The sequence below is a fragment of the Triturus cristatus genome, chromosome 2_2, assembly GCF_964204655.1.
Source record: "Triturus cristatus chromosome 2_2, aTriCri1.1, whole genome shotgun sequence".
Classification (NCBI taxonomy): Eukaryota; Metazoa; Chordata; class Amphibia; order Caudata; family Salamandridae; genus Triturus; species Triturus cristatus.
In genome coordinates this window covers 843,022,115-843,047,268 of record NC_140582.1, presented here as the reverse complement: position 1 = coordinate 843,047,268, position 25,154 = coordinate 843,022,115, and the positions used below count along the sequence as shown (strand labels likewise).

The following is a 25,154-nucleotide window of genomic DNA, read 5'->3' as shown; positions in this document are numbered from 1 at the left end:
CGAACGTGCTGCCAATAACCATGGGGTGCAGCTTCACTCTGATACCATCGAAGATGACTTTCTAATGGACACCTTTGCATCCTCAGAAAGACATGTAAAGACTCTGCCAATGTTGAAGGGGGTCCTCAAACCAGCCAAGGACATTTTCAAAGAACCCACCAGGGCACGAGTGATAAACCCCAGGATTGATAAAAAATACAGATCAGCACCTGGGGATCCTACTTACATCAGAGGACAATTACCACTCGACTCCATCGTCGTAGCGAATGCACGCAAGAGGGCACACTCGCAAACAACAGGTGACGCTCCTCCCCCGGACAAAGAGTCCAAGGTGTTAGAAACCTCTGGCAAGCGAGTTGCCGCCCAAGCTGCCAACATTTGGCGCATAGCCAACACTCAGGCGCTCCTTGCTCGCTATGATAGAGCGCACTATGACACACTTGAGCAAATATTCCAACATCTCCCTGACCAGTTCAAGGAAGGCGCAGAAATGCTCATCAGAGAAGGACAGCTACTAACGAACGCTTCCATCAAATGCGCACTAGATGTTGCAGACACGGCTGCCAGAGCCATAACCACAAGCGTCATGTTGCGACGACATGCCTGGCTACGGATCTCAGGATTCAAGCCTGAGGTACAAAACAATATACTGAACCAGCCCGTCAACCCCGACTATTTATTCGGGCCAGAGGTTGACACCACCCTCGAAAAGATAAAAAAGGATACGGACACTGCAAAGTCCATGGGCGCACTACAAACTCAGTCCTTTCGGAGCGGCTCCTTTCGTCGCCCCGGAAACAAGGGAGCAGGTAGAGGACAGGGGTCACAACAAACATATAACAAAGGCAATACACAGACCACCTATGATAAAAACACCCGAGGTGGATATCGTGGCTCCAGCACAAAGGGCAGAGGACGCGGCTACGGCAACACCAGGTCCTCCCCCAAGAACAAGCAGTGACGCCCTCTCCCTTCCTCCCGACCACATAACACCTGTCGGGGGAAGGCTACAAAGGTTCCTGTCCACGTGGAATTCCATCACCACGGACAGGTGGGTCAAAGATATTATAAAATACGGTTACTGTCTGGAGTTAACCTCCACTCCACCCACAATACCACCAAGAAGCCGTCCTATGTCCTCAGAGCACTTAACGCTCTTACAGCAAGAAGTGCAAAGTATGCTTCTAAAAGGCGCTATAGAGGTCGTACCCATCCACGAGCAGGGTGCGGGAGTGTACTCCCTCTACTTCTTAATTCCAAAAAAGGACGGGTCGCTCAGACCTATATTGGACCTGAGACCCCTGAACCAGTACATTCTTTCAGAGCACTTTCATATGCTCACTCTACAGCAAGTCCTTCCGCTTCTCAAGCAGGGAGACTTCCTAGCCACACTGGACCTCAAGGATGCGTACTTTCACATACCCATCCACCCCTCACACAAAAAATACCTCAGGTTCACTGTTCAGGGGCAGCACTATCAGTTCAAAGTCCTTCCCTTCGGCGTGACAACAGCGCCCAGGGTTTTCACGAAGTGCCTAGCTACGGTGGCAGCACATCTACGGAGGCAGCATATACACGTCTACCCCTACCTAGACGACTGGCTCGTTCAAGCGAAGTCAGCCCAGCAATGTGCAAGCCACATGTCCCGCACCATTCACCTTCTTCACAGTCTGGGATTCTCACTGAATTATCCAAAGTCCCATCTCCAGCCCGCACACGTACAACAGTACCTAGGTGCGACTATAGACACTCTGGCGGCCACAGCTCAGCCAAATTTAGTGAGGATCGACAGCATACAACTGCTGATCTCCAAATTCAAACCCAATCACTCACTTCCAGCGCGAGTGTTCATGCAGTTGATAGGCATGATGGCCTCCTGCATCTTCATAGTCCCGCACGCGAGATTACATATGCGCCCACTTCAGGAGTGCCTAGCACGTCAGTGGAATCAGGCTCAAGGACAGTTAAAGGACCTAGTGTTGGTGAGCGGTCGGGCATACAACTCTCTGCATTGGTGGAATCCACAAAACCTTTGCAAGGGCCGACCGTTCCAAGAGCCTGTCCCACAAATAGTACTGACAGCGGACGCGTCTCTCCAGGGATGGGGAGCTCATGTACTCCACTACACAGTGCAAGGACTATGGACAACACAACAAAAGAAGTTGCACATCAACCTTCTGGAATTGATGGCAATCTTCCTAGCCATGAAGGCGTTCAAAGTACATCTATGCAACAAGGTCGTGTTGATCCGGACGGACAACATGACCGCAATGTACTACATACAGAAACAGGGAGGCACACACTCTCCACAGTTGTCTCATCTGGCTCAGAGCATGTGGAAGTGGGCCATTCAAAGGAACATGTTCCTCATGGCGGAACACCTCCCTGGCAAGGACAACCAGATGGCGGATCTGCTCAGCAGACACAGCCACCAAATGCACGAGTGGGAGTTACACCCATCAGTACTCCAACCGTACTTTCAGCAGTGGGGTCATCCGGAGATAGACCTATTCGCGACAAGCGAAAACGCAAAATGCCCAAGCTTCGCCGCCAGATTCCCACATCCGCAGTCGCAGGGCAATGCGATATGGATGAACTGGTCCGGCAGATTTGCGTACGCTTTTCCCCCAGCGCCATTGATACCGCTAGTGGCCCGCAAACTCCGACAACACTCCCTGACACTCGTCCTAGTTGCTCCCACGTGGGCACGCCAGCCGTGGTACACCACCTTCCTCGAACTTTCCGTGGTGCCGCATCAACGGCTGCGGATCAAACCCGCGCATTTGACGCAGAACCATGGAGAGGTTCAGCACCCAGATCCGCAACAGCTGAATCTGGCGATCTGGCTCCTGAAGTCCTAGAGTTTGGCTATCTCAACCTGCCACCTGACTGTATGGACATCATCAAGGAGGCCAGGAGACCCACTACCAGAGCTTGCTATGCAGCCAAATGGAAAAGGTTCGTCATTTATTGCGGAAATAATGACATCAACCCGCTGGACGCATCCATCCAAAACATCATCTGTTATCTCTTACACCTATATCGATGCAATCTGGCGTACTCCTCTATACGTGTCCATTTGACCGCAATATCAGCCTATCTGCAAACCAGGCAGCACCTCTCTCTATTCAGAGTGCCTGCCATCAAAGCATTCTTGGAAGGGCTCAAACGAGTCATTCCACCTAGTCACCCACCGGCTCCAATGTGGAACCTCAACTTGGTCCTCACACGCCTGATGGGTCCACCCTTTGAACCTCTACACTCATGCGAGATTCAATTCCTTACCTGGAAAGTGGCCTTCCTAGTAGCGATCACTTCCCTCAGAAGAGTTAGTGAACTCCAGGCACTAACCGTTCAAGAGCCATTTATTCAGGTTCACGCTAACAGGGTCGTACTACGTACCAACCCCAAGTTCATGCCCAAGGTAATATCGCAGTTCCACATGAACCAGACTATTGAACTGCCCGTTTTCTTCCAAAACCCACAAACTGTTGCAGAAAGGGCACTACATACACTAGATGTACGGAGGGCCCTCATGTACTACATCGACAGGACTAAACCATTCAGGAAGACAAACCAACTGTTCGTTGCCTTTGCCCCACACCACAAAGGTAACGCCATCTCCAAAGCAGGGATAGCCAGATGGATAGTTAAGTGTATTCAAATCTGTTATCAAAAGGCAAAACGCACATTAACTATTCCACCACGAGCCCACTCAACACGTAAGTTGGGGGCTTCCATGGCCTTCCTAGGAAATATTCCCCTGCATGATATATGCAGAGCAGCCACATGGTCCACTACACACACATTTACAAAACACTATTGCGTAGATGTGCAGTCAAAACAGCAGGCAGCTGTAGGACAGGCTGTTCTCAAAACACTTTTTCAGACCGCTGCAGCTGGCACGGGTAGCCGCCGCTAATAGAGGGCACTGCTATGTATTCTATGCACAGATATGAATTCAGCAGCCCACATGCCTCGAACTGAATATGCTACTTACCAGTATGCATCTGTTCTTGGCATGTAGGGCTGCTGACATTCATATCGCCCTCCCTCCTCCCCGGCGCCTGTCGCAGCTGCAGCTCTCAGAATTACTGCAAGCATGGTCATCACTTTCTGTATCTACTCCATCACTGCCACAATGGCGAAAAACAATCTGAGGATGGAGAGGATGCCCATGCGCACTGTAGTCCAGGGGAGGAGTCACCTATCCAAGGATACTTCGAAGACTCTTCCAGGACAACAACGTGCAAACATCCGGACCCAACACTAGGCGGCGATCTATGCACAGATATGAATGTCAGCAGCCCTACATGCCAAGAACAGATGCATACTGGTAAGTAGCATATTCATTACTTCAGCCACACAACACAACCCCCATGGACCGACAACTACTGCGTATATTTCACCGGCAACAAATCCAGGACACCCAAACCAGCCCCACACCCTCCACAAAGGAACTGGAGCAAGGTCACCGACGACCAACCCAACTCCGACCTCACCCGAAACAACCACACTTCAACATCCAACGTTAACACCGCAGCCAGAGAATTCAACACCTAGATGTCCAAATGCGCAGACGAGCTCGTCCTGCTATGCAACTTCGACAAAAACGCCCCAGGAAAGCCACCTGGTTCACCACCGACCGCCAAGAAGCCAGACACACCTGCAGACGCCTAGAGAAGAACTGGAGAAATACCAAGATACCCGAAAACCACGCCACCTACAAGGATGCCATGACCAACTACCACAACCAAATCAGAACCACCAAGAGGACCTTCACACCAAAATCCCTGCCTACTCCACCAACTCCAAGGAACTCTTCACCGTCATCCAGGAATTCACCAACCTTCGCAGCGTAGCCAGACATCACCCTGTCCCAAGACCTCTGCGACAAACTTGGGACATACTTCCACACCTCAAGATCAAAAACCTCTACGACAACTTCATCGGCCGTCCTCCTGACGCCACAGCAGGCCCGCCCACCAGACGCACCGGCCAGCCCACCATCTCCACCTGGACGCCGTTGACGGTTGAAGACACCACTCAACCATGAAAGGAATCCACTCAGGGGCCCCCACCGACCTCTGCCCCCCACACATCTACCACAGAGCCGCCATCACTATCGCAACCGAACTACAATGCACCATCAAAACCACCCTCGAAACAGGCACCTTCCCAAATGACTGGAAAGGCGCAGATGTCAGGCCCCTGCTCAAGAAGCCAGCAGCGGACCCCGCTGACCTCAAGAACTACCGGCCCATCTCGCTTCTACCCTTCGCGGCCAAAGTGGCATAAAAAACAGTCAACAAGGAACTGACACGATTCATCGAAGACAACGCCATCCCCGAACTGTCCGAATCCGGGTTCCGAAGCAACCACAGCACCGAGACCGCCATACTCGCCACCACAGATGACATCCGCACCCTCCTGGACCAAGGCTACTCCGCAGCCCTCATCTTACTCGACCTATCAGCAGCCTTCGACGCAGTCTCCCACCTCACACTCGACGCCAGATTACACGACGCCGACATACAAGGAGCAGCCATAGACTGGATACAATCATTCCTCACAGGAAGAAGCCAAAGAATTAGACTGCTGCCCTTCCTCTCCAATCCCACGTAAATCCCCTGCGGAGTCACACAGGGATAATCACTGAGCCCGACCCTCTTCAACATATACATGGCACCCTCACCGCCATCGTCCAACAACACGGCCTCAACATTGTCTCCTACAACGACGACACCCAGCTCATACTCTCCCTCACCGAAGACCCCGCCACCACCAGACTCAACTTCCAGAATGGTATGCAGGAGGTCGCCGTCTGGATGACCAACAGCTGTCTCAAGCTCAACGCCGAGAAGACAGAAGTCCTCGTACTCGGACCCACCCCTTCAGCATGGGACAGCACCTGGTGGCCGACAGCCCTCAGAAGCCCCCGACCCCCTCGGGCCACACCAAAAACCTCGGCATCGTACTGGACTCTTCCCTAACCATGAACCGACAGATCAACGCCGTCACCTCCAGCTGCTCCAACACCCTCCGCATCCTCCGCAAGACCTTCAAATGGATCTCCCCGGAATCAAGGACAACAGTCACCCAAGCACTCATCACCAGCAGACTGGACCATGGAAACGCTCTATACGCTGGCATGAACAAGACCCTACTCCAGAAACTCCAGACGATACAGAATTCCGCCGCCCGACTCGTCCTCTGCATCCCCCGGCACGAACACATCAGCCAACACCTCTGAATGCTCCACTGGCTCCCCGTGGAGAAGAGTCACCTTCAAGATCCTCACCCACGCCTACAAATGCCTGCACAACACCGGACCCAAGTACCTCAACGACAGAATCAACTTCCACGTACCTAAAAGGAACCTATGATCTTCCAACCTCGCACTTGCCGAAACCCAACGCATTCGCAGAGCCAGAGCAGGTGGAAGCTCCTTCTCTCACATTGCGGCCAAGACCTGGAATGAGCTCCCGGCATACATCAGACTCGCCCCCTTCCTGAACACCTTCAGGAAGGCCCTCAAGACCTGGCTCTTTGGCTAATGGAGCTGCAAACCTCTCCCTCCCCCCACAGCACCTTGAGACCCTTAAGGGTGAGTAGGGCGCTTAATAAACCCCTGATTGATTAATTGATTGATTGATATCTTTGTGTACAAATCATAGCTGATAAAGATGTACTCTATAAATGACTCATACACTACCCCTCAACCCCCCACACCCTCACAACAATAGCTTTAGTCCTGTAGATAGGATCATAAAATTCAGTGACATTAAAAAGGTCAAACATTTTAATAATTTGGAGGAGAGCCTTACCCCCCTTATCCCTCAGGCACCTATTGTCTCCATTACTAAGGCAGTCAAACACGGAACGCATATTTTCCACCCGGGTCAGGCTTAGATTGACATTGAAATCGCCACCTAAAATAATATGTTACCATTTATGCAGGGGAGCTAACTGTGCATCAAGACCAAGGATAGAATCAGACAACGCATTGAGGTTAAAAAGATGGTCTATATCAAAGTACCCACTATAAAAGTTCATGAAAACAACACTTAGATCATTAGGCCACGTGAACAGAAACGCTTGAAATAAGACTATCGGAGGAATTGGGGTAACGCAACACTCAAGGGTAACTTTGAACTAAGTTGAGAGACCCGCCCTGGCCCTGCAGGACAGGGAAGGAACAGTAGAAATCATATGGGAGTAATACCCATCTATAATAATGTCCTCAGTGGTCCAGGTCTCCTGGTAAAAAATAGTATCAAACTTGTGCATGCAATACTCCCATTCCTCGCAACCAATGTTGTCGCCAAGGCCAGCAATGTTCCACAAGAGAATATTAACCTCAGCTGCCAGGGCCACGGGGGAGCCAAATTAGTTTGAAAAGGTGGCCTGGATATTTATTTACATTTAGGGTTAATTGTAGTGAGGGGAATCACCGGGGTTTGGGGTGGGCAACTGAATAACCTGGGTCTTGGTTTGTCACCTGAGTAAGAATAAAACATGTTGCGTTACTGGGGCTGAGTCAATCATTTTCAGAGAGGTCTTCTAAAAGGAGGAAACGGTTGTGCACAGGTACAGTAAAGGAAAGTGGAGGAGGGACAGTGGGACGGAGGGGGTGATTGGTCAGATTTCTATAGAAAAACCCAAGGGGCAAGATCTTAATGTTACCGCTTTTGGGTTGACCTTGTTAGGTGGCCCAAATTAGGTCCTTGGCCATCCTGTAGTCCCTAAAATTAACAAGAACACAGTCCCCCTGGAATTCCTTGTGAACATTTCCCATCCACCCCACCCTCCTGGCCATGAGGATCTCGGAGAATAAGCAACCCTGAAGCCCGGAGTCCCCTTCGAGTGTACAGTTTTGTGAATAAGTTCATGGGTGCATTATCCCGGATCAGAGCGCAGCATCGGGACATTTGCCATAATCATCACATAGCGGTATGTGGCCTAAGGGAGGTCGCATCTGGAGGCAAAACCAGAGATTACACCCAGAGGTTTGGCAGGATAAGATGCTGGTCCCCACTGACAAATCACATGATATGGGTTCCCTCGGCCTAGGGAGTAAAGGGATGACTGGGCCGGGCACAAAGGCATCACTGGGCAAACAAGGAGACAGCCTCTTCCTCACCTTGATCGGGAACATTTGCTCCTGGGCAGATTTAGGAAGCCTCAGCCCTGGAAAAATAATTTCACCCCCTCCCGCCACTTCATGTCCCAGTTTAGTGTCCATGTTATTTAACGTAGCCTCAATGCGCTCCAAACGATCATATAGACCTGGTAGCTTGGACTCAAGGAGGTCGACAATCTCCTTGCCAAGTTACTTAAACAGCCTCCCAATGACTTCTTTACAGTAGGAGTGATCATGGAGTGAGGGATACTCCAGTGATTCAGGTCTAGTTAAGTTAACAGATTTTTTTGAGAGTAGGTCCTTTTTCTTTTATTTTGTGGCAGCAAAATTTGATTGGCAAGCTGGGTAGGAGGGGAGGGAGACACATTTATCAGGCTGAGTTCTACCCACACACTCTTGGCCAGTGAGGGTAGCAAGGGCTGCATAATCAGTTTGCAAGGGAGCTAGGGAAAGCCGTTTCCCAGCAAGGAGGATTTATTTATCTAATGCGCCCGCAGCCTTTTCAATGCACCCATCAAGAATGCCCGGTTCCTAGGCGGCATCCGCTTCCAGGTTAGTACCAAGCTTGCTTTTAGCCATCAAATATAGTTCACAAAACCAAGCAGCAAACTACAGAAAGAAAAACCGAATAATAGAAAAAGGTCCACTTGGGCAATTTGTGTAGGGGCCCAGGGAGATGTTAAAACAACAGCCCAATAAGACAGCACAAAAGCTCAGCAGGACAAAGCCACAGAGAGATATCTCCCAGTCCAATCTCTGACTCCACTGAACACAGGGTGGGCCCACCTGCACACTTAAGCCATAATCTTATACACACTAATCTATGCCCACTTCACTTAGTTTGAGTACAACAAGAGGGGGAACGGTCACCCTGTCGGATGGCTTACTAGGTTTTCGGGCCGGCACAAAAATCTGCTGACTACAATGAGAGAAGGTCGCAATGTCCTTAGAAATGCTTGACAGTTCCTCCTCTCTGTTCTGTTAGGCAGGGACACAAATGACGGGAATGTGAGGATAGGGCAAGGAGGGCCACAGTCAATAAAAGGCCGAGCCCCACGCGTGCTTCCCTGTGTACTAGACAAGCCCGCCTCGCATGAGCAGCGGGCACACCAAAAAAGGTGCAGGTGGCCAAAGTAGGAAAAGCCTGAATGGATTTCAGATCTTACCGCTGATGACAGAAACAGCCAGGAATAAATGCGCTATATATATAGCGCCCAGGCAGTCACTGGTGCAGAGAAGCAGACCGGGCCGCCTCCAGGCCCAAGGAAACCCGGGACATGCAGTCTCCAAGACGTGCTGCTGAAGACCCGCGCTGAGGGAGGAACAAATGGGCCAAATAGCGCCTGGGCAGTCACAGATGCAGAATATCAGATGGGGCCGCCTCCTGACCCAAGGAAACCTGGGACATGCGGTACCTAAGACATGTTGCGGATTAACCTGTTTAGAGCTGCGCGTGGACTTGGAAGCGGCTGGATGCCGGGTGTCTAGACGCCTTACAGGCATCCTCCCTGAGAGCACACTTGTGACAGACGCGCTGGAGAGGGTCCCGGGCTGTCATCCCCTCGCTGCATACGCCCCAGCGTGTTAAATCTGTTATGGCTGGCTCCAGGGCCCCGCCCCAATCGCCTTTATCTCTGGGAGCCGAGCTGTCCACATGGAAGATCTACTGGGTCAATATTTTTTTTTTTTTTTTTTTTTAAATTTTTATTGTTTTGTAAAACAGTGAAAACAGTAGGACATTGAAACGAACCTTGTATACATATCCCTAGATAGAGCACCACCCCATTGCACAATCCCTCAACCAACCCAATTTCTATTGCAGTTCGAAAGACTCTGGCTCCCCACCGTCCCACCATCCCGCAGGCCCCCTTAACCATCCGAGTCAGAGGAGTCCTCATCTGAAAGAGGTGGCGGATCGCATATTTCTCCCCTGTACTTGTTCCATGCCCCCCAGACCTTGGCCCACTTGCGAGGGCATCCCCGTCTAATGAATACAGAACGCTCTGCAAACATGGCTGCGTCCATTTCCCTGCGCCACGTGGACAGCAGTGGCACCTCCTCTGCACCCCATTTTTGGGCTATATTCCTTTTGGCCGTCATGATGCCCAGCGTCACCCAGCCCTGCGTCTGACGATTGAGGTCATTGGGCTCCCACACATTTACCAAGCAGCGTCTGGGTTCCGGCAACAGCGATATTCCACACGCCTGTGACATTGTACGCAGCACTCGTTTCCAAAAGTCTTGAATGATTGGGCAATCCCAGATAGTGTGGTAAAAGGTTCCCTCCTCCCCACAACCCCGCAAGCAGAAGGGATGCGGCGCCCTGCCCAGCTTGTGTAGTAAGCATCTGGTGTAGTAGGAGCGATGCAAGATACGAAGCTGCACCAGTCGCAGCCTCGACGGTATACCTGCCTCGCGAGGCCAGTGCCTCACGCCACTCTGGGTCATCAAAATCGCCGAGCTCGTCAGCCCACCGCTCCCGCAGGATCCCCATAGGGTCCGGTAGATTGTTGACCAGCTTGCGGTACGTGAAGGAAGTAGCCTTCTTTGGCATATATTCCGTCAGCAACCTGTCCTCCAGCGGGGACGCCTCCGGGACCTTCGCTCCAGGAGCCAGCTGCGACATTAAGGCATGCCTCATCTGGAGGTATCTGAACCATTCCGAGGGGGCCAGCTCGTACTGCTGCTGCAGGCGCGCGAACCGGACAACCTCCCCTTTTTGCCACACATCGCCGATCGTCGATATGCCAGTGTTATCCCAAGCGTCGAAGCCCTTGCTGTCCCTCAGACGTCCCAGCTTCTTGGCATCCCACAGAGGTGTTAGCTGAGTCAAGACCCCTCGCCATCCCAACCTGGCCTGAGCAGCATGCCAGATGGACAGAGTCTGCCGCAAAGGGCCGATCATTCTCGAGGCCAGTCGGGTATCATACAGTGGGGACAGCATACCCCTCTCACCCAGCACGTCCCTATCCGCCTTGAACGCCGGGTCAGATTGAGGCGCGTGGAGCCACTGGTTAATCACCTTCAGCTGCGCCGCCCAGTAATAAAGCTGGATATCCGGGAGTGCAATTCCCCCATCATACCACCCGCAAACCAGCTTAGACTGCGCTATGCGCGCCGGCCTGTTGCCCCAGAGCAGGCTGGACACCTGTGCCGCTATCGCACGGAAGTAGGCCGGAGGCACCTGGTATGGGGTATTCTCTAGTACATATAGAAACCGCGGCAGAGCCATCATTTTGAAGAGCGCCGCTCTCCCAACCAGGGTCAGGGGCAGCGCTCCCCAGTACTGCACGTCCCGCTTAAGGCGGTCCATCTGAGGGCTTAGATTGCGCTTGAAGAATTCCGTCTGATCCAGCGCGATGTGTATCCCCAGGTATTTGAACGACCCCTCCGCCACCCGGAGCGGGCAACTCGGCGGTAGCCGCGGGAGTGGGCCCCTTAGTACCAGGAGGACCAACTTCGACCAGTTGATCGTGTAGCCAGACGCCCGGCCAAAAATCTCGCAGATGTTCAATAGCGTCAAGATGGAACGCCTCGGGGAGGACAAATAGAGTAGTATGTCATCCGCGTAGAGTGAGACGCGGTCCTCCCAGTCGGCAGACCACCGGAGGCCCCGCATCATGGGCTCCCAACGGATCCAAGCCGCCAGCGGCTCAAGCACTAGGGCGAAAAGCAGAGGCGACAGAGGGCATCCCTGTCTCGTGCCACGTGTCAATGGGAAGTCCTCCGACATGTGTCCGTTGGCCGCGACATGGGCTAGAGGTTTAGTATAGAGGAGCTGGACCCAGGCACAAAATCTCGGTCCGAACCCCAGATGCTGGAGTACCGCGAAAAGAAAGGGCCACTCCACCATGTCGAACGCCATTCGTGCGTCAAGGGAGAGAATAACAGCCGGCTCCTGCAACCGCTCCACTCGGGCCAGCACACCATGCAGCCGCCTCAAATTGTGAGACGTACTTCTGCCAGGCATAAAACCGGATTGATCCGGGTGTACAATGTCAGATAAGTGAGGTGTGAGCCGGGCGGCCAACACCTTCGCGAGGATCTTGGCCTCCGCGTTGATCAGCGAAATGGGACGGTATGAGGTACATCGGTCCATCGGCTTACCCGGCTTCGGAATTACCACAATGGTGGCCGTTCGCTGGTCCTCAGGGAGTTCTCCCACCTCGAGGCTATGTGTGAACATATTCAGCAGGTGCGGCGTTAACGTCTCGGAGAGTCGCTGGTAAAGCTCGATCGGGATGCCGTTCGGTCCGAGCGCCTTACCAGGCTGCAGCGCGCCGATAGCCGCCTGGAGCTCCTCCACCGTGAGCTCAGCCTCGAGCGTCTCTCGAGCCTCAGGGGAGAGCTTGGGCATCTGCAGGTCTTTGACGTAAGTCAGTGCCATCTCCACCGTCATGGACGAGCTGGAGGAGTATACCTCGCGAAAGTGCTCCGCCATAGTGCGCACTATTACTCGTGGGTCTGTTACTGCCAATCCCTCATCAGTGCTCAGCTGCGCAATCCCCCTGGCGCCGTTATCGCGCCTGTCAAGCCACGCCAGCAACCTACCAGTTTTGTCCCCCACATCATAAACTGTATGCCTCGATGCCTCAAGGCGCTGCCTGACTCGCTCTGCGAGGTGCTCTTTATATTTCGTCTGAGCCACATGTAGGTCATGCGAGGTTGCACGGGAGGGAGCCGCGGCTTGGCGGGCCTCCGCCGCCCGGAGCTCGAGCTCAAGCGACTGTAGTTCAGCTACCTGTTCGCGCTTGTGTTCCGAAACGGCGGCCATCGCCCGGCCCCGCACCACCGTTTTGTACGCCTCCCAGAGAACCGCAGGGGAGTCGACCGAAGTGGCATTTTCCTGGAAGTAGAATTTCGTCGCTTGCACTATGGATTTACTAATCTTTGGTAGGCGAATGTAGCTAGGGCGGAGCGGATAAACACGACGGCGCATTAGGTGATAACTAGTGTATTGCAAGAGGATCGGGGAGTGATCAGAGATGCCTCTGGGTTGAATGCCTATACTGTCAACATTCTGGAGACAACCGGGGGAACCTAGAAAGTAATCAATGCGGGTGAGACTGTCATGCACCCCGGAGTGATACGTATAATGCTTTGCCGTCGGATGATGCAGCCGCCATATGTCCATTAATCCGATCGCCGTCGCGAAGCCCGCGAGGCGGGACACTCCCCCAATCCGTCCCCTAGGCGGAGACCGGTCAGTGAGATCGTCCATTACAGCATTAAAGTCGCCACCCAATAACACCTCCCCCTCCGGTAGTGCGAGCAGGAACTCACTGAGTGCTGGGAGCGCCGAAGCGTGCAGTCCAGGTGGGATATAGACAGACACTATGTTGAGGGGCCGGCCCTCCCATTGTGTGTGCGCTGCGGCGAAGCGCCCAGCCCCGTCCGTGTGTACACTAAGCACGATCAAGGGGGACCGACGCCGCAGCAGGATACCAACCCCCCGGGACCCAGAGGTGAATTCAGAGTGCGCCACCATCTTATACCCCCATCTGTCAAGCGCTTTAGTTGTGGAGCCGGTGAGGTGGGTCTCCTGGAGCAGGGCCACTGTCGGGGAGCATCTTTTGAGACTATGCAAGACCAGGCCCCGCTTAATTTTATCTCCCAAGCCCCGTACATTCCATGTGAGTATAGAGAGGGGTGGCGCCGGAGTCTGAGCGGTGGCAGGGGGTGGGTCATGCTGCACTTCAGACATTACGGTGGTTGGGCAAATTGACGGAGCATGGTGCGGATAGCGTGGCGTGATGCATGTGTCATGCAGTGAAAGCGCGGTGAGTTTAGGTCAAAGGCCCGTGTCCTACAGAACCTCAACATAACAACAAAACTGAAGAACATTCCCCATTCCCCCCCCCCCCCTGCCTCCCTGCCACACGGACTCAGAACTGCCCGCCACCCCAACTCAGCAGAGTGCTCCATTCCCAAAACCCCAACCAGTACTTGCGCTGTAAGGAGCGTGGGGTCCGAGGAAGACCAAGACATCCCCTGTCCCCAGGTCCCATCGTTCACACCCTCTGGCAATAGGACGTAGGCCAGTCCAGCATCTGTGGGCACCAGATATTAATCTCCGGCTTCACGCCGCCGCCACGGCATCAGCCGGTGGGCTCCCCCTCAGTCTCCTCTGCGCGCCGGTCGCGGCCCTCAGAGTCCTCCTCACTCCCCATGCGTCTCGTCCTGCGGGCCGAGCGTCCACCACCCGCAGCCGGGCGCCATCCCTCCAGCCAGTCGTGAGCCTCCTCCGGCGTGTTGAAAAATACAGTTTTGCCATCCGCCACCACACGGAGTCGCGCCGGGAAGAGCATAGCGTAGGGAAGCTCTCGGGCCCTCAGCTTCTTTTTGACCTCCAGGAAGCTTCGGCGCTGCGCCGCCACCGCCGCCGTATAGTCCGGGAAGAAGGACACCGTGGAGTTCTGGAGACGGATGGGCGGCGCCACCCGCGCCGCCTGAAGAATGGCATCCCTGTCGCGGAAATTGAACAGGCGGGCCAGGACAGGCCGCGGGGGCGCACCCACTCGCGGTCGGCCGCCGGGCACCCTATGGGCGCGTTCCACCGAGAAGAAGGTTGACAGGCCCCGGGGCTGCAACTTGGACTTGATCAAGTCTTCAATGTAAAGGTCCATGGCTGGGTGCCCTTCGCTTTCGGGGATCCCTGTAATGCGCACGTTGTTGCGGCGAGAGCGCCCCTCTTGATCGTCCAGCCTGGCCGCCATGCGCTTGTTGTCCATCTCCAGCTGGGACACCTTTTGTAGGAGATAACTCGAGTCTTTTGCCAGGGTCTCCGTCACCTGCTCAACATCCGCAAACCTGGCGGACATTTTCTGGAAGTCTGCTCGGAGAAGAGACACGTCCGCGGAGATTGACCCCACCGTCGTCTGTACTTGTGTCAAGGCAGCCATGATGTCTTCCAGCGTTACTTTAGGCGTCTCTTTGTCCGCCGCCATCTTCTCGGTGCGCCCGCCACGGTCAGGCGGTGTGGAGTCCTTGGTGTAAGCGAATTTTTCAAGTTTGCCCTGCGGATTCCCTCTGGGCCCCTTCCCGCTCATGGTCGTAGCGGGCGGCACTCTCCCTCCCGCTCGCCACTGGCGAGCCGGTGAAATGGGCCTCCTCGACCGGGCAACGTCCAACTCAGGCAGCACTGCGAAGCGCCCAGGTCTCGGCGAAATCTGGTACCAGGCGGGCGCACAGCCCTTAGTCCTCCCCTCCGGTCACAGTAAGTAGTAGGCGTCCCGGGGTACCTCACAGGTGCCAGGCAGCAGCGCCAGGAGTCGCGCTGCAAGCAGCCAGGGCGAGCCGCACCTCCTCTCCGCTATACTCGTCGGACCTCGCAGCCGGGGGCAGACCAGGATCTCCGGGCCCGATTATTACCTCTCCGCAGGGCCACTCGCTGCGGGATCGCTCGGGCCTCACCCCTCCACTCAGGCAACGGTTAGTCAGGGGCTGCAAACACCCCGCCTCCGCCTCAGAGACGGCCGCTCTCCGTCTGGGGCACCCCAGTCACCCAGGGCCCCGGCCGCCAGCGCCGATGCAGGCCGCAACTCACCGGACCTCGCTGTGCACGCTCTGGGCGTCCGGGAAACTCCGGATCGGATCAGCCGGCGTCGCGTCGTCTTCGCCTGTGATATCCGGGCAGCCCCAAGTCCTCCCCTCCGGGGGGCCTCACCGGCGCCAGGCCGTGGCGCCCAGAGTTGCGCTGCAGGCAGCCAGGATGGGCAGCACCTCAGCTCCACTCTGTCGGCCCTTCCTCGCAGCAGGGGCCGATCAGGATCTCTGTGCTCGATTGTTCCGCCCCCGCAGGGCCACCCTCTGCGATATCGCTCAGGCCTCGCCCATCCGCTCCGGCAACGGTCCGCCCGGGGCCGCAAACACGCCGCCTCCGCCCCAGAGACGGCCGAGCTCCGACCGGGGCACCTCCGTCACTCGAGGCCCCGGCTTTCAGTGCTGGTGTAGGCCTTGGATCTCCGGACCTCGCTGTTCGCGCCCTGGGTGCCCGAGAAACTTCGGGATCGGATCATTCGGCGTCGCTTCGTTTCCGCCGTTGGTACGGGGACCCTGGAGCCGGAGCACTTCACGGATCATTCACGGATGTCAGGGGAGTCGATCTCACCCTCGGAGCCCAACTAGGCTGCGGCCATCTTGCTCGGCTGCAAGCCACGCCCCCTACTGGGTCAATATTTTGAGTGACACCGAAACTAGAAAATTGTTCTAGGATAAACCTGGCTCTTAACTCCAACAGCTGAATTTTACAATCTCAGGATGCATTAATGTTTCTCAAAGGCAAGGCGCTGTCTGTTCCATACGGGCTTCTCTTGACCCCTAATCTTCCTTTAAACTCATTCACACTGATGGCCCTTCAGCTACTCATTGAAACTTCCTCTGCCTCTCATTAACTATGGTGGCAGGCAAGTATATTCGGGAAATGTAAAGACTGGAGTGTGAACTTTTTCATCGATTTATTTAAAAGGTTGTTAATATGATGTTCACCTTTGCTCCAAAATCCTATACTTTAAATGCCAATCTGTAGCATGGTTAAAAATTAGGGGTGCGAGGTTAGGAAGCGCTATGGCGCGACTAGTGCTTGCTGTGTCATAGTGATTTTTTTCCTGGGCAGGTGGCAAACCTATGAGGACGGGAGGACAACCAAAAACTATGGGAGGGGGGAGGTGTGTAAGTAATGAGCAACGATGACGTGAAGAAACCGATAAAAAAGTACTCAATCCGAGAGTAAGGACACCTATAAAGAAGTGAATAAGTGCTTGGTCCATGCTCCACATGGAAGGGATGTTACAGCAAACAAATGATGGATGGAATGCTGATAATGCAAACATTCTCTCCAGTCAAAAGATCTGGGTTAAATCCATCGTTCTTTTGCCCACTACGCTACCCCAGTTTGGACCCAGCCATATGCAAATCAGTCTTGACCCTGTGCCTCATGGGAACAGTCCAGACCATGACTGTAAACAAGCATCCTGGGACCGGTTTCAGGGTATGTCACCCTTCTTCAGCCAGGCTAGCTTGGCATACCCATCCCACTTAGGGCGAAAAGTGTTACAGCAAACAAATGATGGACGGAATGCGGACAATGCAAACATTCTCCCCCAGTCAAAAGATCTGGGTTAAATCCATCGTTCTTTTGCCCACTACGCCACCCCAGTTTGGACCCAGCCGTATGCAAATCAGTCTTGTCCCCGTGTCAAGGGATAGCACACGAATAGGAAGGGCACCCAGGACCAATGACAAATGAGAATAAAAGGCAATGAGAATGATGTTGAAGCCAGCCAATGGTATGTACCGGCTGGCCCTCAGCCCTTTTGAGATTCTATTGAATTTTTTTTTAGAACAATTGTCTTGCAGCGAACGCGCATGCACTGTCTTAAGACCGACCTAAAAAAAGAGAGTACCTGAAAATTTGCAGTTGCATGCAGCATACATATACATTCACATTCAAAAAGGGCCTGTAAAATTATTCATCATTGCTCCCCATTTCTTCATAAAGGCTATTTTCATGTTTACCTTACACAGATTGCAAGGCAGCTTAAATTTTGTATGTATGGTACATTAACTTCCACCATTTATCAATATTTGGGGCAGTGGGGCTGTTTCATTTAAGGGCAATACCTAGTCTTGCCACAGTAACTTCATTAAAAATAGAAACTGGAAGAATTCATTATCGAAGCCAGATGTAATCATTTTAGCAGTTCAATTTAAGTCTTAACTCAGTAAGTCAGAAATAGCTCCTGCTATTTTAGTGCAACATTCTGATAGGCACCTACATTGTATAAACATATGAAGTTCATTAGCTTCTTCAATATTACATCGAGGGCATCCAGAATCATCGTGACGCTTCCATTTGACCAATTTCAATGGTGTATAATATGTTCAATGTATTATCTTGAACTGTTGTAGTCAAAAACTTGGATTTGAATGTATCATCCCATTGCAAATATCCTGACCAAGCATATTTCACAATTTTTGTGAGATACCATCTAAGGTCATCTTTAGTCTGTTATATCCGGATATTATAGAACCTCCGAATTTTACATTTAGCATTTTTTGTATAATAAATGTAATAGATCTTTTTTGTCAGTACTGATATCTGTAATATTGTGAAGAAAAGTGTGTGTGTGTAAGTGTGTCTGTTTGTAAGTGTGTCTGTGTGTAAGTAAATGTCTTTTGCAGAATGGAGAAAGATAATAAAACACCATATGCCAGGATGCAAATGTGCCCACTTCACTGGTCAGAACCGGCTGGAGAATAGGAGGATCTCTCGTTGTTGTAGCCCAGTGTTCAGCTAAGACTGCAGTGGTGGAATGCAAAGACCTTGTTACTGAACAGATCGATTCTTGACCTACATAAAACAACATCAACAGGAATGTCTTTATTTAGGGTTGGGGAGCTCACATGTTATGCTTCTATGTCCATGGTTGGTATCCCAAGTGTCAAGGTCTCCTCTACATCTGTATCCTGGAACTTTTAGAGACTCCGTTATCTCTCAGGGCTTTCTTGACGCACATTTGTCACAAAACAATGCTAATTCACACAGACCGTATGACAGCAATGAATTACATACAGAAATGGAGGAAACTCACTTACTGCAGGTATCACAAAAGATTTGGCATGGGGCATTCGCCATCAAGTTAACAAACCGCTTTGTATATCTTCTAAACAGGAGTCATTAGCAAACAAACAAATGGAGATAAATCCACAAGAGCTGCGGCACTACCTCCGCCATTTGGGCACCCAACCAATCTACCTATTTACCACGTATGAGAAAACAAATTGCTAACATTATGTGTCTGGGTATCTCCTCCTACAGTCCCTAGGCAATGCCGTATGGGTGAACTGGTCATGCATATTCCTTTACCCTTACTAAAGTTGATTCCTTATGTGATTAGAAAAATGCATCAAACAGCTATGATGGCCATTCTAATTTCCCCCACACTAAATCTATCAAATTGGCACCCAAGGGTCTACAATTTGGACAGTTAAAGCTTCCTAAGCAATGCATGCAAATACTAAAAGAAACCAGAAAATTAATAACTCAAGCATTTTATTCTGCCAAATGAAAATTCTTTGTTCGGTACTGCCCTAGCACTGAATGACACTGTTTGCTACCTGTTACCCTTGCAAAAGTCGGAGCTTGTCTAAACGTGCGATAGAGTACATGTAGACTAAGTTGCTATTTACCCCTATACTGTAGATCCTAGTCTATTTTCAACATTCTAATCATTAAAACTTTCATGGAAGGGATTAAAAAGTGTTATTAGCCCTAGGTAATACACATTCCTTCAAGGAACCTTAACACTGTTCTTACCAGATCAATAGGACTTCTTTTTGAGTTGCTGCTAAGCCTGGGCAAAGCACTACGCTACGCTCGCCTAGTTTGCGAAGGTTGCGCTACTTCGCACTACGCGAATTGCACGTAGCACAGTGCAAACACGCGTAGCGTAGTGTTGCGTAGTGCAGCGGTCATTTTTTGCTTGCTCGCGGTCCTCAACGTCAAGTTGGCGACCGCGAGCAAGCAAAATGACATCCCGGCGAGACTTTTTCCTCGTTCATGATCAGCAACATCAAGTTGGCGATCGCGAGCGTGGAATATAAACCTCCCGGCGAGATTCTCAACGCGAGGAGGTCATGTTTCTCATTGCGAGTGGTCGCGTATGCTCGCGATGAGAAACTGCCAGTCCGCGTTGAGAAAGCTGCTGCTCGAGTAAAAATCTACTCGAGCAGTAGAAAACTACAGCTCGCACTGTGCAAGATGCCGTTTTCAATGATTGCACAGTGCCGGTTGCTTGTCCGCACTGTGTAATCATTGAAAACGACATCTTGCACAGTGCGAACAGGGTACTGTGCAGTTCGCGAAGTGCTACGCGTAGCTTCGCGTAGTGCTACTTCGCGAACTACGCCCAGGGTTAGTCGCTGCATTTCCTATCATTTAAAGTGTCTTTTCTTGTGACGGTCACCTCCCTTCGAAGGATCAGTGAATTGCAAGCTTTATCAGTTGATGAACCATTTATTCATGTTCACAACAATAGTATTGTCCTGAGAATTAAACCTAATTTTTTGCCTAAAGTTATCTTTCATTTCCATGTTTGCTATGTAAACTATTGCCTTACCTTCTTTTTCTCCCACCTACAATATGTAGTGGAAATATGTTATGTTGACTGGACCAAATACACTTGTAAACCCAAACAGCTCTTTGTTGCTTTTACACAGCCTTATCCAATCAACAATATTTTAAAGGTAGGTATTGCCTGATGGATTAATAAAGGTATACAGAGAGTATGCCAGGGCTAAACAAGTTTTGCCCCAGATGTCTAAGGTACATAACGCAGATTTCCTGAATACAGAGGCATTAACACCAAATGCGCCATACCAACGCATGCAATGAAATACCGCAATAAGATAACTAAGACCACTTCTCCAGTATTGGGGTGTCTTTCATAGATTCACATGCTTGAATATTCCCCGTCGTCGAAGTGGGAGTCCCGCGGTACATAACATAGCAATGTAGCAATAACACAACCATAGATAGTTAAGAAAAAACCATAGAGTAGCATTGAATCATAGAGCTTTTAGATAGAAAAAAGTGTCACATTTATAACATATTACAGTCATTGTGAATAGTCCAAACTTCAGCCAATCAGGCGTTAGCACCCTCCAGAATGTTCTCCTCGGAGGCTCAGGCCCTCAGATTTTCTACCGCACGTCGTGTGAAGGGAGTTTCCCTGAGCTTTGCTCAGTTTTTTCCTCATTTTTCTTCTCAAAGAAAAGCTTTTTGTCATGTCTACAACCAAGAAGTCCATCTTCAGACCTTGTGGGACATGTGGAAAACAGCGACTTCATTCTGAGGACCCTCATCAGAAGTGCATTTATTGCCTCTACCCTGAACACCAGGTAAAGGATTGTAAAATCTGCAGGACTTTCTCTCAGAAGACCCTTAAGGACAGGGAGGGGCGTTTTCTTCTGTGGCTACAGAAGTCCGATGTGGCGAGTGTTTCCTCAGTCCGGACAACTTCATCTTTGAAGAGAGCCAGTGAGTCGGAGAAGGTTCCGCCTAAAACTAAGGTGGCGAAGAAACATCATGTTTTCAAGTCCACTGACCGGCCTTCCACTTCAAAAGGGGTGTCTCCTGCCCCTCAGAGTCTGTCTACACCCTCTATGCTCCCAAGATCTGACTCTCAGGCGTCCAAGACTCTATCTGAGCAGTTTTTGCATAAAAAACTGGTTCTCTCGTCGACAAGCTCGTTGTCGCTTCCTCTGTCGACGAGGACTGCTGTCGTTGCTTCTACGTCGATGACTTCAACTTCTTCATCTATGATGCCGGCTATGATTCTGTCGTCGGCGACATCTCCGTCACGTTGGTGTCAGTGAAGGTAAGGCCTCTGTCGTCTAAGGTGCCTTTGACTTTGTCGACGACGACTCACAAGCAGAAGAAGCATTCGTCGACGCGCACTTCCTCGTCGACAAAAGGGTCAGCTTCATCGCCGATGACGGCGATGGCTTAGTCGTCGACAGTGGCTTCTTCGACGGTGACTTCGGCGGTGGATTCGTCGATGGCAGCTTTGTCAGCTTCGGCGGCGGTGGCTCAACAACGACCGCAACTTCTCTTGTCGACGGCGACTGCGTCGATGGCTGCATCCATGGATCTGGTTCCTTTGAAGTCTTCAGGTTCTCTGCTTCAACGGCGACGGTCTTCTTTGGATACTTTGACGCCAATCCAACCTGCTTCTCATCCTTCAGCAGAACTGTTCTCTTCTGACGCTGGTGACGACAAATCGGAGGAGGATGACGCATTCAGGGCTGCTCGCAGTCCCTCTGAGCTTCTAATTAAATGTCAGGATTTTGATGACGACCAGGAGTATGAGGACTTTTCAGACCATGCCAACCAGCCTGCACCGGATCTTCCTATGGCGCAGATGCCTATATCCCTTATTTCTAACCATCAATTCATGCTGGATGATTATTACAGAAGTTTTCCAAACTCGGTCCAGATTTCTCCAGCACCACAAGCGCCTCTTCCACCTCCGCTTCCTGCAGAACCGTTTTCTACGCCTTCAACTTCGGCGTCCAGGTTGCCACACCAAGACGCTCCTCATGTCATTGAGAAGGATGATGCTGATGTTGATGACAGAGAGGAGGGTGAGCTTGATGATAGATCCCTGTTCACAGAATGGGACAATTATCAGATTCAAACGCCTTCCCCCACCGCTCCAGCTCCTCTTGATTCTCAACCGGTTGACATAGGTGGATTTCATGTCTTCATGGAAAGGGCGGCAAAGAGATTTCACCTCCCGATGGTCACTAGAGAGTAGAATTGTTTCTTGTATGACTTCAAGGATCAGCCACAGAAACAAGTGTGTGCTATTCCCATCATCTATTTTAGTCGGCAAGAGGGTCTCAAGCTCATGCAACACCCTAATTCCATTCCTGCTGTCCTGCCACGACTAGATAAAAAATACAAGGCCCCGGAAACTTCGCCTGCTTATCTTATTGCACAGCCGAAACCTGATTCCATTATTACTCAGGCAGCACAACGTCGTGCCAGGAATCCCTCGTCTCCAGTATCAGCTCCTACGGATCGTGAGGGGAGACGCCTTGACACTGTTGGTAGAAAATTCTCCACTATGGTGGCAACTATGGTCAGAGCGGCCAATTCTCTAGCTATCCTCGGCCGTTATGACCGACAAATGTTGTCAGACATTGCTCCCCTTCTAGATTTACTACCAGAACCTTCTAAAGCAGAGGCGCTGAAGATTCTTCAAGAAGGGGAAAGGATTTCCTCGGAGATTGATTGTGCTGTTGACGTGTCTTCTACTGGTTTCCGGCAACTGGCGGGTGCTGCCGTTCTCAGGCGGCAGGGCTGGTTAAAAGCCACTTCTTTCCGTCAAGAGGTGCAGATGAAAATATTGGACATGCCTTATGATGGTGACTCGCTGTTTGGCCAACACATCGATAATGCCCTTGAGACGATCAAAAAGGACACCGACACTGCTCGTGCTCTCGGTACACTTCAATGTAAAAAACAGCCCTTTCGGGGTGCGAGGGGTTGTGGCTCCTCCTCTTCCTTTCGGGGAGGTTCCAATCAATACTGACCATACCATTCTTCTCAAGGCCAACAACGTTACTCCTCCCAGAGTCAACAGTCGTATAGACAACCGCCAGCCGCGTCTTACCGACAGTACAGAGGTAAATCCTCTTATAGAGGAAGGGATTCCTCCAAGAAACAATTACTGTTTCCATCTACCGCTTCTACTCCAAATGGTCTCTGATTACTACAGATCAAAGGGTTCTAGATATTGTGCACAGGGGGCACGTTCTAGAGTTTGGCAAGACCCCTCCCAATTCTCCACCCAGAGGTCCTCCTCCTGCCAATCTGAAGGAACTTTTAGGTCAACTAAAAATCTTATTAAGAAAAGGCGCGATCAAAGTGGTTGCGAACTTACAAAGGGACAGAGGATTCTATTCAAGGTTCTTCCTAATGCAGAAAAAGTCGGGAGAATGGCGCCCTATTCTGGATCTACGCGCCCTAAACACATACATCAAGAAGCAAACATTCCGCATGTTGTCTCTTCAGGAGGTCCTTCCTTTACAGCGGTCATTTTTTGCTTGCTCGCGGTCCTCAACGTCAAGTTGGCGACCGCGAGCAAGCACAATGACATCCCGGCGAGACTTTTTCCTCGTTTGCGATCAGCAACATCAAGTTGCCGATCGCGAGAGTGGAAAATAAACCTCCTGGCGAGATTCTCAACACGGGGAGGTCAGGTTTCTCATTGCGAGTGGTCGCATATGCTTGCGACCGCTCGCGATGAGAAACTACAAGTCCGCGTTGAGAAAGCTGCCGCTTGAGTAAAAATCTACTCAAGCGGTAGAAAACTACAGCTCGCACTGTGCAAGATGCCGTTTTCAATGATTGCACAGTGCCGTATGCTTGTCCGCACTGTGCAATCATTGAAAACGGCATCTTGCACAGTGCGAACAGGGTACTGCGCAGTTCGCAAAGTGCTACGCGTAGCTCGCGTAGTGCAAAGTGCACTTTGCGTAGCTACGCGTAGCGCTACTTCGCAAACTACGCCCAGGGTTAGTATTTTCACATCCATGTTTTACAGAAAGCCCTCTTCATTGAATCAGGGTGGGTGGGCAGGCCATTAATACTGAAAATGTTGATTTGTTCTTCTTTGAATGTGCATTCAAATTCAGTTATGCAACACATTTTCCATTAATAGATTAGTGCATTTATTGAGATCTGAATCTGACTGATGCACTTTACCTTTTGTTCTCTCTAGGCTTTGCTAGCATTAGGAATCAGTCAATCCATTAGGACTCCAGACCCTGGTCACCCGTAAGTGCTTTCTTTTTTGCGTTATAGTTATGGACCTAATGAAGATCATTATTTGGATTTAATAACGTCTCCTATATCTTATATGCATGAATTTCTGTCTTGATTTCAGTAACTTAGTTGTATAATTGAATCTTTAGAATGTAACCTTTCTGTGTGTTTGCAGTGTCTTATGGAAGTATTGAGGCTTTTATAGGCCTGGGCGTAGTTCACGGAGTTTTGCTACGCGGAACTCCGCGAAGTTACAAAAAACCTCTGAGAAGTTCCGTGAGTGGCGGAGTTCAGTGCGAACTGCAGTTTGTGCTGGTATTCCTGCTGCTCAGGTAGAAATTCTACTCAAGCTGCAGCTCGCGTTCGCGAACTTACCGTTCTCGATTGCGAATTTACTGTACGCGATCGCGAGTGGGGAATAAACTCTGCTGCACATCGCAATGCTGAGTTTTCTGCATTCTGCGAGGTCTGCGGAGTGCAGAAAACTTCACCGCCCAGGCCTAGTCTTTTATCCTTATTGAACATGAGCTTCCATGAGTTAATAAAAAATAATCTTCTTCCTTGTGACTTCAAGAGCCCGACCATGTACAAACACTACCTCCCCGTGACCTTTCACAGGGCCCCAAGGGGAACACCCTCAAAGAAATTGCACAGTAAACTGAGCAAGGTGAGGGCACT

The 25,154-nt window shown here is 51.2% G+C and overlaps 1 protein-coding gene across 4 annotated transcripts in view; it reads left to right on the top strand.

Annotated features, from left to right (window-relative positions):
* Positions 1-25,154, top strand: part of SLC30A9 (solute carrier family 30 member 9) — an 800,207-nt gene that overhangs the window by 301,340 nt on the left and 473,713 nt on the right. For all 4 annotated transcript variants that reach the window (XR_014978192.1, XR_014978191.1, XM_085642175.1 and 1 more), the window contains exon 10: positions 24,433-24,488. Coding sequence is in view for 2 of the 4 variants with exons in the window: in XM_085642175.1 (XP_085498301.1) it covers positions 24,433-24,488 (56 nt within the window). In the remaining 2 variants the exon portion in view is untranslated. The remainder of the gene's footprint in view (positions 1-24,432; positions 24,489-25,154) is intronic.